Source organism: Rhinolophus sinicus, linkage group LG05 (genome assembly GCF_036562045.2).
Source record: "Rhinolophus sinicus isolate RSC01 linkage group LG05, ASM3656204v1, whole genome shotgun sequence".
NCBI classification, from domain to species: domain Eukaryota; kingdom Metazoa; phylum Chordata; class Mammalia; order Chiroptera; family Rhinolophidae; genus Rhinolophus; species Rhinolophus sinicus.
This window is the reverse complement of record NC_133755.1, coordinates 142,301,613-142,314,742: the sequence shown is the minus strand read 5'-3', so window position 1 is coordinate 142,314,742 and position 13,130 is coordinate 142,301,613. Positions and strand designations below refer to the sequence as shown.

General features: G+C 38.8%; 1 protein-coding gene across 7 annotated transcripts in view; it reads left to right on the top strand.

Moving 5' to 3' along the window:
• HS3ST5 (heparan sulfate-glucosamine 3-sulfotransferase 5) overlaps positions 1-12,695 on the top strand; it is a 248,115-nt gene extending 235,420 nt beyond the window's left edge. For 5 of the 7 annotated variants that reach the window (XM_074333461.1, XM_074333460.1, XM_019742908.2 and 2 more), the window contains 2 exons: positions 7,137-7,275; positions 10,795-12,695. In XM_074333461.1, the coding sequence (XP_074189562.1) occupies positions 7,169-7,275; positions 10,795-11,725 (1,038 nt within the window). In that variant the 5' untranslated portion in view covers positions 7,137-7,168 and the 3' untranslated portion in view covers positions 11,726-12,695. Of the gene's footprint in view, positions 1-438; positions 705-2,853; positions 5,285-7,136; positions 7,276-10,794 lie in introns of those variants that run through there. The other 2 variants (XM_074333463.1, XM_019742913.2) reach the window with 2 other exon arrangements.
• The last annotated feature ends 435 nt before the right edge of the window (positions 12,696-13,130 follow it).

The window sequence follows — 13,130 nt, the reverse complement described above, 5'->3', positions numbered from 1 at the left end:
CCAAGGCAGTCACAAATGACAGTGCAGACAAGTAGGTGGATGGATTCTAATAGTATTTTGGAGATAGCATTTTACTGGCTGATTAGATGCTAGGGAAGGAATAAAACCGAGGATGAAGGACTCCAAGGTTTTTGGGTTGTGCGATGCAGTGGGCAGAAGGAGAGCCATTCGTGGAGATAGTGGGGGGGGGGGGCTGGAGTATGAGGGGGTTATAATGAGAGGTGATTGATGGATTTAACCAAGATCTTACGGAGATCTGAACCAAGTGACATTCAAAACCAGTGTTACTTTGATCACCTACTATAAAAGCTATCAAAAAGAAAGTTCTTGAATTATCAGGAGAACAAGTGGGGTTCCTATCCTTCTGGCTGATTTTAATTATAAATGGCCTGATGACTGTGAAAAACCACTTTTTAAATTATAAAAACATTATCTTTCTGTAAAAACATTACTGTTCACTATTGTTATTATTATTGTTATTATTATCATTGCTAATTAATATTTTTCCTTCCTTTTATCAGGTTCAAACCACCCAAATGGCCCCTTTTACCTGCCCCTCCATGGAAAGAATTTTTCTCTTTTACTCTTTTATTCACCTCCCCATCCCCTACTTCCAGGTTCAATGGCAGGTAATTTGGCTGGACTTAAGTGGTTTTGTCTGCTCTCATCAATCAATAAACAAGTATTTATTAAGAGTCTCCCAGGTGAGCATCCAAAGCTCTATGAGTGGCATTGCAATCAAGGGGCCATGTTCTTTGGGGTCAGATAATTCTGAATTTAAATCATCCTTCTGCATTTCCCAAAAACATGCCCTTGGGTAAATAATCTGCTCATCTCTCGGCTCTTGTTTCCATCAGAAAAAATAAAATGGATAATATTTCACAGTTCTGTTGTATTACATGAGATAATAAATGTGGAAGAAAGTAACAGAGAGCCTAGTGCTCAATAAACATAGTTCCTGTCCACCTCATAAGGCGGTTGCTCAGATAAATGAGCTAATACTCAAAAGACAGTTATTATTTCCTTGCAATAATTCTGCTATAAAAGTTCAGTCATTTTTAATGAACTTTGCCGCTATTGTGTCTATTATTGTTTTTACTGGTACCAGGGGCTTGCTGTAACCATGTCGACAAATCTTTGAGCGGCATTCGAATGTGTCTTTATTATTATTATTTTTGAATTCCCTTATTTCTTGTTTCAGCTTGGGAATCATTTTCTTCTTTGCTTAGTGCTGCTTTGGAGAAACAGCCAGATGTCTTTACAATTTGTCGCTTCTGGCAACATACTCTGTTATTTAGACACTCTGCTTTGTTCAGCTAAGTTACCATGTCTATTAAAGCTTTAGTAATCTGGAAAAACTATAATTATGCTGTTCTTGGAACACAAAATGAAAATTACTTAGAGATTAAAAACTGGAGCTGAAGGAGGGCTTAAATGTCATTGTAGGTCTGTAACCTTTTTTTTAATAAAAAGAAATAATATACTTTTTTAAAACTTTCACTTTATATAAATAGCCTATTACCAGTATGATTTCTCTAAAGAAAGATTATTAAGATATGCATTAAAGCTGGTAGAGATAAAGGGAAGGCGCTTTGGTGTTAGAGGAGTAGTTAACCTTCCCGTGTGTAAGAGTTAACCCTCCTGGTTTTACAGTGGTGTCCACAAGGATTGGTTGGTGTGGCTTCTCCTTAGCTTATATTCCTGGACCGAAGGCAACAATTACCAGTTTTTAAGACTTCATCCTAGTAGACACTAGAGTACTTCACGATGTTGTAGAAAACCAAAGAGGTATCTTGAATATTTAACTAACTGAGTATCTTTGGTTTTTCCCGAGCAAGGTTTATTCAGAAGCTGCTAAGATATTGTCTCTTAGCACGTAATCTGAGACTGATTACAAAACAGAATAAGATTTCATTTCCTGTGTCCTAGAGAAGCTCATTAGAAACTACTGGGTTTGTCTTCCTCATTTCTCAAAAATTCCAAGGATTGCAGCTTAGCAAGATAAGCGTTAACTTCTTGTTTTTGTTTTTGGTAATTGTGCCATCTGGCATTCTAATGTTTAACAGGAGTTTCCATTAAAAGTTATTTGTATTGAAAATGGACTTATATTTTTCATAATCCAATTATACGATTAATGAAAACTACAATTATTTTATTGTTTTTCTCTTGAAAATGAATTGTAAGAACAAATTTATCAGGCTCCTGAAAATATTAATTTTGCTTAATTTTTTAAAAGTGCCCAAATGTTCATAAAGTTCTATCCCAGAGTCTGACTTAAGGCTTATATCATGACAACCCTGTGAGATAGACATTGTCTTTGTTTTACAGATGAGAATACCAAAATTCAGAAAATTTCAATTACAAAATTTAAACCAAAACGTGACTCGGGGTCTCTGACTCCCAATCCAGTCTTTGTACTTCACCATGGACAACTCAGTCATATTAGCTGAGATCTAATATAAAAATTGTAGTTGCCCTGAGTGGCATAGTGGACATGAGGATGCTTTGGAGGGTGTAATGGGCCTGACATAAGTAGAGAAGGCAATGTAAGGAGTTAAGCCAGTCCTGCACACAAAAGGCTGGAGAAACGAGGCCTCCCAAAGAGAGAGGCCCCGTGGGTGTATTTAAAGCATCTGAGACATAAAGAGGCCAAACTGGCAGTAGCAGTGTATTCTACAGAGCAAAACCTCCATGATAATAACTGGGCTTATCTTAAAGGGAGAGTCTATAGGTGGACTATTGGAGCCTTTGAGAATGAAAGATCCTCAGTGGAAGTAGAAAAAATAGTGACCTCATATTCAGTCAGGTTTAATAAATACAAGGTTTACCAGATGACATGTGCTTTGCAGTAGAAGGCTTGCTAGCTTTGTTGTGAGATTCTCCTATATCTTGAACTACTTCCTTAGCAGCCTTCACATCTTCAGTGATTTTTTTTCCTCCTTCTTTTTCCTGCCTGCCACCCTGGATCAGAGTTCAGCCATGAGGTCACTTTATAGCTTCACTCACCCCCTACATGCAAGTGTTAGCCCTAAGCCCAGCTACTACCCTTTGGTCCTGTAAGTATCTTCACAATGTACCCAGCCATTTACTACCCACCAATGGGAAGTGGTCAGAGTTTTTTCCCCAAAATTCCACATCCACCGGGATCACCCTCCCCAGGAAGATATTAATAGGATGTGGAAGTCTCTAAGAAAGAGACATAGGAAAGATTGAAGGCCAGTGAGGGAGATGACTAAAGCATAGAGATGAGAGTGAAAGGGTATGGAGAGCAGTAAAGAGGCCAGTCTGAATAGTACAGACACCGATGTGCATGAGTAATAAGAGGGAATGAAACTAACCACTCAAAGTGTGATCTCAGAAGGACGGGCCTGGGCCTTCAAGGGGAAGAGATTGGACTTGATCCAGTGAACAACCAAAAGCAGATGAGGGACAAAGTAACTTGTATTAGGAAAGTTAATCAGACTGTATGGGCCATAGGAAATGAACAGGGAGACATACCAAATGTTAAGAATTAAGGGAGGCATTAAGTGCCTTGACAGGACAAGGCAAGAAGAAATTAAGGAGCAAGTGTACTGACTGTGGTAACTGAAAAAGAAAAAGACAGTAGAAAATTATTTTAAGTTTTGTGTATCATTCACTCCACTGTAAAAATACAGACATGCAATTAATACAGACCCATTGAATTGGAATTTCTGAGGTTGGTATCAGGTGTGTGTTTTCTAAAGGCTCGGCAAGCTCACCATGGAGAACCACTAGCTTATAGAGCAAAGCAGACAGAGTCTGGGCTCACTGCCTTTCAGTTAGCTTTCTCGTCCTTCTAAGTCAATTCATAGGTTTAGCCCATTGCTAGGAGGGGTAGTTTTACACACAGAATAAGGTAATAGCTACCACAAATCTAACACTTATGAACAATGGAATGACTGTCTGGTTCTGCCTGCAAGAACAAGAATTCAGTGGAGGTAGATGACAGTGGACTGAGGCATCAGCTGGAGGGGACTTCCACAGGAACTGGGACACAGCCCAGACCTTACAGGGTGAACTGTAGCTAAAGGCAGATGGACTGATGAGCTGGTGAAAGTGGACAAGCATTGTGTAGTATAATTCTGAGCAGAAGAGTGTGGGTGCTGCGTTTGAATAGCCAAGGAGGCCAGGTAACTTCCCAGCCTCCCTCCATGTTGCTCCTCTGTACGAGGCTGGTGACCCTCAGAAGGGCCGTGGAGCAAGCACATTTTACCTTTACTTTTCCCACTTCTCCCATTTGCAGCTGACCCTCTTCCACCACATGATAGCTTTCATTCTCTGATACTCTTCATGAATGTACATTAAATTCATTCACACTTACAAATGACACATCCCGTATGTTAGTCTGCATTATTAATAAACTTTTGTATAGTAATGTCACTTGTAGAAACCTTTGTTCATTCTCACTACAGCCCTGTGGATGGGGAGGTCAGAGATTATCCCCCATTTTATAGGTAGAGAACAAAAGGCCCAGAGAATCTAAGTGGCCACCTCAAGATCACAGAGTTACTAAGTGGAGAATTTGACTAGGGGACTGCGGCCCACTTTTCCTTCTGCCACGCTGTTCTGCATCTTGCTGCAGTGTTTGCGTTTCAGCAGGGATGAGAGCCATGTGCTAAAGGCATGTGCCTCTCATTCAGGACTTCGGACATCAACTTAGAGGTAGGAAAGTGACTCCCAGCAAAGCCCTGAATCACCCTACGTAAGTCATGCCTTTGCTTGTCACATTACCTGCCAGTTGTGTGATCACAGGCAAGGTAGAGAACATTATTATCTGAGCTTCATAGATAACTATATCTGCTTCATAGGGTTTTTCTGAGAATTTCCTGAAATACCGCCTGGACAATGTCCTTGCCACATAGTAGGCTTCAATACACCTCATTTTTCTCCCCTTTTTCTTCCCCATTACACCTACACACAAGACAAGCCGTACCAAGTCAACTACACACTCCCCCAGACCCTGCAAAGATCCTTACTACCTCCTTTTTACTTTTGCTCTTAGCTCTTTCTATCCCCCTCAATCCCTGTGCCCTGCCACTCCAGCCTCTCCTGACTTCTCCAAGTAGCCAAGCATTTTCCCTTCTCAGTACTTTTGCGAACGCTGATTTCTCTACCTGAAACCCACGTTACCCTACGCCTGCCCACTTTGCTCTTCATGTTCCAGATGTCAGCCCAAGTGTCACTTCTTCAGGAAGGACTGAAATAGGTTCCTCCTGTGACTCTTTCTCACTGCATCCTGTAATTTGCATTGCTATTACAGATTGTAAGTATGTGTGAATTCTGTTTACTGGTTTAATGTGTTTTCTGCACTAGACTATAGACTCCCATGCTGGCTGCTATCCCACAGTACCCAGTACAGAATCAAGTACATAGGCATATAAATATTTGTTGGCTGTGTGTTGGATGAATGCTGCTGTTATCTCTCTCCTTTGGGATACTCCCCTACAGCATCCTCACTAAATCATGCACCATGCACTACATCCCCCCCCCAAAAAAAAAGGAACTCCTATGGAGCTCACATCACTGACCATTTCCTTTATTTTCTTTCCCCAACATTTATTCACACATTATCATAAATTAGGTTGCATTCTTTGGATGTTTCACGATTCCCTAATCACATCATTAGTTTTACAAATTCTAAAACTCCTTCAGGATCTTTTTTGGAGTCCCCGATAAACCTAGTAGAATAGCCAGAAACGCTATTCATGCTCAGTAATCTTTTGAGGAAAATGAATAGATCAGTCAATCCTAGTATATCCCTTTTGCATGGAGAAAATCTTTACATAGCAAATATAGAGACATAATTACAGCAAAACAATTTCTAACTATTACCCATTGCTGTAGTCCCTTTTCTCGGGTTTCTATTTTGAGTTTCAATAAGAAGCAAATTATCTTATCTTGAAAGAGGGTTTGGATTTATTTTTAATAAGAAAGGCTGGATTGGAAGCTTGCATGTTTCTCCAAAATTTAATAATAGCACTAGTAGAGACTTACACTCCTCAGCTGGCCTTATTTCAGTTATGAGTATTATACAAAGTTTGTAGGTAAGCTTCTGTCGTGATGTAAGAGCAAGACCCATATCACCAAATATGTTTAAATTCATTGAGAGCCAGAAGGGGTCACATAGCAGGTGCATCTAGTCTGAGCATGTTTTCAGAATCAGTCGGTCCAATTCAGAAATGGACAGAGAATTTCAAGAGAAACATCAGGTGACTTAGAGTTACTGTCCTCAAACAGGAGGTCCTAGTAATTACCCACTGATAACCTCAGTAAATAAAGAAATAGCTTTTGATCTTACCCCCTTCCTCCATTCACATCTAAAACAAAACAAAACAGAAACATGTAAGTAAACTATGTCATTATTGTGCCCCAAAGGATAACTCAACTGAGCTGGGATTTTAATTTCTACATCCATCCTGCTATTCTGGAGCAGAGCCTTCAGTTTACTAGTTACCCTGCTGATAAACCTCACGTTGCTCATTTTATCAGTATTTTTTGAGCAATTAACAACAATAGATATATACATATATGTACACCCATACCTATAGAATGTATGCATTTTAATTTCATTTGACAATTGCCTAGCAGGTTCTGTCTACGTAGTTACCGTGTTTCCCCAAAAATAAGGCTTAGCTGGACCATCAGCTCTAATGTGTCTTTTGGAGCAAAAATTAATATAAGACCTGGTCTCATTTTACTATAAGACCAGGTCTTATATAATATAAGACTGGGTCGTATTTTACTATGAGACCAGGTCAATATAATATAATATAATATAATATAATATAATATAATATAATACTGGGTCTTATATTAATTTTTGCTCCAAAAGATGCATTAGAGTTGATTGTCCAGCTAGGTCTTATTTTCAGGGAAACACAGTAGTATCTTCCCCCTGGTTTAGTATTTGATCTTATAACATGGGCCAGGAAAAAGAAAGTAAGTTTTGCTAAATATCCGTTACACCATTACCATCGTCAAGGTGGGTACGATGGCTGTTCTTCATGTGGCATCACTTAATCACCTGTATTCCCACCCCTGCTTGGCTTTGTGACCATCAACAGAGCCTATATGAGACGACTGCTGATGAGTCCCTTTCTATCCCCATCTCTCAGGCTGCAGAAGTCCTGAAGGTTGATGGAGGGCCATGCTATTCAAACAGCAGGCGTGGCTGAGACAGAAGCTCCTGGTGCTGGGAAGCCTTGCTGTTGGGAGTCTCCTGTATCTAGTCGCCAGAGTTGGGAGCTTGGATAGGTAGGTGATTAAATACATATTTATGCCCATGTGACTTTAAGTGTCTCTTGACTGATACTGCCTTAGGACATAATTTTAAGTCTATCCCTTTGTTTTCCTCCTTCAAAATTCCCAAGAAGCATGCTTTTCTGCAGTATTGATTTTGATTTATTAAATCTTTAAAAGAAAGAGATCCAAGTTGCTCAAACCAAGGTTGTCGTCAAGATCATTTTTATTCTGTGTGCATTGACACTTGTTTTCAGAGAAGGGATAAAGCCGTGTACAGTAAAAATATCATTTTATAGAGCTCACTGTGTGCATCTGGTTGTTGACCTCTAGCAAAATAGCAATGATGTATTTATGTATCTTCATTTTGAAATTTATGAGTGAACAATTAATGTGCTACCAGGAAAGTTAAAATTATGTTCAAGCCTGTAAAGGAGCTCAAGTTTGGAATACACTGCCCTGGAAAGATGGCTGCAGGCTTGGGGAGCTTTAACTATGCTAATTAGCTCTGGTTTCCAGGATCTGAATGTACCAGACCAGGAAGCTGCTATTCAGAGTAAGTGCCCAGAAAGCAACAGAAAATCCATGGAGAGGAAATTTACAAAGCTAGGGGTTGGCTCTATTAAATAAGCAAACAGTAAAGAGGTGCTAGACCTGCACAAGTCCCAGCGATGTCGTCTGGCTTCACATTGAATACCTCTGTGCTGTCCCACATCCGGTATGATTATTAAAGATAGAGAAGTGAATTTCTGAAACATGAAGCTTCCTTGTTTGCCTTTTAACATTAACTGTTGCACTGGAAAGACTATAAAGTATGTTCTCCAGGCATTCAATTCTTAATCTTCCATGAAAATGAAACCACACTTTAAAATGAAAATATCTTCCTTACAGTTTTCCTTTTCTAATCTATAGATCTTACACCTGGGATATTTAACAAATAATTTAGCAGTGGTCTTTATTTTCCTTCAGCGAGTGTCAATTTTGACAAATAAAGTGAACCCTTTTGGATGTTTTTCAATTTAAAATTCCTGAGTAAACTTTCTACTCACTAGTTGCTAACAATGGGAAATGGTATAATCCAGAGATTATCAAGGACTTCAAGCTGTTCCCAAAAAGTAGTGCTCAGTGATTAGTGAAAAGCCGTGAGGTGATATCATTGTCCTGTGTCCACAAAAAATACTTTTCTAGCAAGTTCTCCGCAATGTCTTTAGTTAGCTTCCAATTATTATATTTGCTTTTTATTGAGTAATTGATCTAATAATCATTAATGCATTAGTTATTTAGTTGATGATTCTTTTCATTTTTAACCTGATCTATCGTCTCTAATGGCATAACTTTTAGAAGGAATTGGATTGTTTGGTAGGCTTTCTCAAAAGATGTCAGTTGAGAGTTTAAGCAGATTATGTCGAAATTGACACATTCCTACTTTGGCCTATTTAGTAACTGAAGACCCCACTCTCTGGGTAGGAGGCTGAGCTCAGTTACTTCTACTGTCCTTTTCAATCCTAAAACTCCATGTGTTTTGGTCTGAGGTCCATGCGCAGAATCTACTCTTCAGGAAGTGGGAGTAAGATGATATTTTCTCCTATCTTGAGTTAAGGAGTCCCAAAAGCAATTGTTTTGCAGGATATGAGCTCCTAAGGTAGAAGGTAGAAAGAGGAAGGAAGAAAAGAAGGAAAATGGCCCTTCCTAGAGGTAGGGAAATTCCTTTCTAGCTCCAAATGGCAGAGACAATCTGTTGCCACCTCTCTCAGCCAGGGTTCCTCGAGAGAATCAAGTCCTACAGGAAAGGAGTTGATGGACTATTTTCTCAATTCTCTCAAGGTTGACTCTAACATCATTGTACATGCATAGGAAAGCAGTCCATCCATTACAATCAATGGAAGGCTTAGGGAATTAGCACTTAATTTTCAAACAGAACCCAAGGATAGCTCTCAATGAATTTATGATATCTCAATCAATGTCACAATTAAAAACATCTTTGACTATGTATGTGTTGCTACTTTTATATCTTCCATTTACAGCTCTAGCATTAATCCTGTTAACAAATTTATTTAAAAAAATTTCATGTTTCTCTAAAATAGTAACTGTGGTATACCCTGTTTTTTTTATAGTAGTCCATATTTTCATGTTTTCTACAATGAACATGAATTGTTTTTAGAATAATAAAAGACAAGCCCCACAAAAAAGTAAAATATGTTTATATTGTTCCTTAAGCATTAGGATAGATAGCTGTTTAAAACAGAGCACAGGCCAAGCCCTTTCTCCTCAGTTCTGCAGAATGCATTGGCGTGACCTGAGGTTTTTCTCTACTCCCTTTAATTATAAACATTACAAAAGATAAGAAAGGTACAATAGAGTCTCTTGGGAAAAGCAAGAGAGAGCCTCATTGCCATAGCAAGGGAGACATAGACTCCAAATTATTAGGATAACTGGAACCTTCAGTGGAAGGAATTAGTTTAACAGCCATTTTACTAATATCACACCCTTTACCAAGATGGCTAAAATGTCTTATCAGATAAACTTAGAAAAATTATAATGAATTTGAGTTCAATTCCAGACTACACCCAAAAGGTATACTCAATTTATTAACCATATATGTTGGCCATGAGAAATTAAATAGTCACTCTACGCGAATATCATTGTGATTGTCACTACACCTTTCTCTCTGAGAAACGCATTATTTCAGGCAAAATTGAAGTGGAAATCCTCCTTTCTGGCTCCATCTATTGCGTCCCTTGTTTCTTGAGCTTGAGTCCCTGATTTAAACGGACTTGGCAATGAGGACCTGAGGTTTCTGGCCCTGTCAAGGTCTTGTTGATTTCTGGTCCCAAGTGTGGCAGGTGATATACAGCACTTGCTGATGGCATTGGGTTTGTTCCTACATTCAGCCAAGTAAAAACATGACCGCGACCTCTTTAGATAGAAAGAAAAAGAGAGGCAGAAGAAATATAGTACTCATCTAGCTGTCCCTAAGGCCAACAGCAGAAATTCTCATAAAATGAAAAGCTTAGCAAGTGCCAATTTTGGGATTTCTTAGGTTGGTGATGCAAATACCCAAGGGCAGAGACTGGGACCTCCTTTCATATTATATGAGTGCTGCTGAACTGCAAAAAAATAATACCATTCGAAACCCAAAAGGCTGGCCTCAGTCTCCCAGCTAAAGATTATAATCTTCCATGTTTCATGTTTTCTAAATGATATTAACTGGTGAGCTATTAAAAGGCTATTAGTATGACTGGTGTCACTTGTCTGTCCTGTACTGTGAACATAAGTACAGGCCGTAGTCAATTAAGTGCCTGGTGAATAAAAATTTTAAGGAACACTAATAAAAAAATCCCATCAATTATATGTGCTCCATTTAATACAGTGTTGCTTAAAATAAATTTCTCAAACATATGTTCATTATGGATTGCATCAGGCTGAGAAACAGTGGTTTTATTTATGCATTTAGTCTTACTCTGACTAGAGAATCAGGAAAAATGAGAAGTTAGTTGTAATGAACTTCTTAAAGCGTCTCTCTGTTACTTGCAGGCTACAACCCATTTGCCCCATTGAAGGCCGATTCGGAGCCCGTGGGCAGGCTGAATTCCCTCTCCGTGCCCTGCAGTTTAAGCGTGGCCTGCTGCACGAGTTCCGGAAGGGCAATGCTTCCAAGGAGCAGGTTCGCCTTCATGACCTGGTCCAACAGCTCCCCAAGGCCATTATCATTGGGGTGAGGAAAGGAGGTACGAGGGCCCTGCTTGAGATGCTGAATCTCCATCCGGCAGTGGTCAAAGCCTCTCAAGAAATCCACTTTTTTGACAATGATGAGAATTATGCCAAGGGGATTGAGTGGTATCGGAAAAAGATGCCTTTTTCCTACCCTCAGCAAATCACAATTGAAAAGAGCCCAGCATATTTTATCACAGAGGAGGTTCCGGAAAGGATTTACAAAATGAACTCATCCATCAAGTTGTTGATCATTGTCAGGGAACCAACCACAAGAGCTATTTCTGATTATACTCAGGTGCTAGAGGGGAAGGAGAGGAAGAATAAAACTTATTACAAGTTTGAGAAGCTGGCAATTGACCCTAATACCTGCGAAGTGAACACAAAATACAAAGCGGTAAGGACCAGCATCTACACCAAACATCTGGAAAGATGGTTGAAATACTTTCCAATCGAGCAATTTCACATTGTCGATGGAGATCGCCTCATCACGGAACCTCTGCCAGAACTTCAGCTCGTAGAGAAGTTCCTAAATCTTCCCCCAAGAATAAGTCAATACAATTTATATTTCAATGCTACCAGAGGGTTTTACTGCTTGAGATTTAACATTATCTTTAATAAGTGCCTGGCTGGCAGCAAGGGGCGCATTCATCCAGAGGTGGACCCCTCTGTCATTACCAAATTGCGCAAATTCTTTCACCCTTTTAATCAAAAATTTTACCAGATCACTGGGAGGACATTGAACTGGCCCTAAAATAATGTCACACAACACTATGTGTTGTGCCTGGAGACACACAGTGTCTCCTCTAGATTAAAATATGCACTTTTCCTAGACACAACTATACAAGTCGTTTTTCCATGTATACTTGTACATACTCAGTGTGTGACCAAATATAAGATCAGTTCCTTTTCTACTGAAAATTTACAAAAAACAATTTGCTGTCTGCATAGTTGCATCTTTTAAGCTATTTACTGAAAGAAGAGGTGGTGGTATTAGGGGAAAGTGACTTCAGCTATTTTCAAAGAGTCTTCCTTTGAGTCAGAATTTGTCACCCGCCATTTTCATAGATTTAAGCCAAAAGATTAATGTGTGAAAATGTACCAATGGCTTTGAACCTTCAGGAAGCAGAGGATTCAGTTATGCATTCTTTTCTGGGGGAAAGCTGGCTCTTTAATTCAGATGCTGAATTGGTGCCATGAAAACAGAAAATACTATTTTCTTATGATTTAAAAGAATGTCTTCTCTCATAAAATTGACATTGTTCCAAAGTTCCTGTGGTGATTTTGCACTATTGTTTTCTCGTATAGACCATGGTGTCACTTGTAGCATGTCAATTACACATTGGAAAGTCACGTCCTTTTACTTCCATGTTCTATGTCAACAAAGAGAAATGTCATGTACATATGTATATTATTGTAAATACTGGTTTCACACTAAGTAATTCTATTTTGTAAACTGAATATGGCTATTTAATTTATTGTGAGAATTAAATTTATTGTGGTATTTAAAAATGGAATGGATTAAAATTACTCTATGTGCAACTTTTTTTTTTTTTTTACTTATTTTGTTTTATGTGTCCCCTGCTGGATCCCAAAATTGAAGTTGTTTATGTGCATATGAGCACACCTGGAAACATGCACTTCTCCATTGGATTTTTGTACCCTTGTGAAAATGTATTTACGAAGTGAGGCTGAGTATATTAAAAAAATAAAACTCAACCATCTGGAAATCTAGTATAATAGCCACCTCAAAGAACACGAGCGCTGCTCTGCTACAACTCTATGACAATTAATTTACTTGTAGTTGCTGCTGTGCCAGAAGAGAGACAAGAAATACTTTAATATAATCAAGGCATAGAAGAATCTCAATTTTATTTCAACCTCTAATCAGAGTCAGACCAGTAGAGAAACTGAATAAAATAAGATTAGAAAACTTGTGTGGCCTCTGTACTGAAAGTTGCTGATGCTTCAAAACTGAATGCAAACTCTCAGAACTCCATCTTTGAGATGAAAATATTATCAATCTGCTCAGAAATGATCAAATTGAATAGCGTTGTTATTACTAACATAAACATATGGCTCATATTTCCATCCAGAGACATTTATGCTAAATTGGGTGCTTGCTAACATCAGATACACTATAGTATGCTTAAATATAA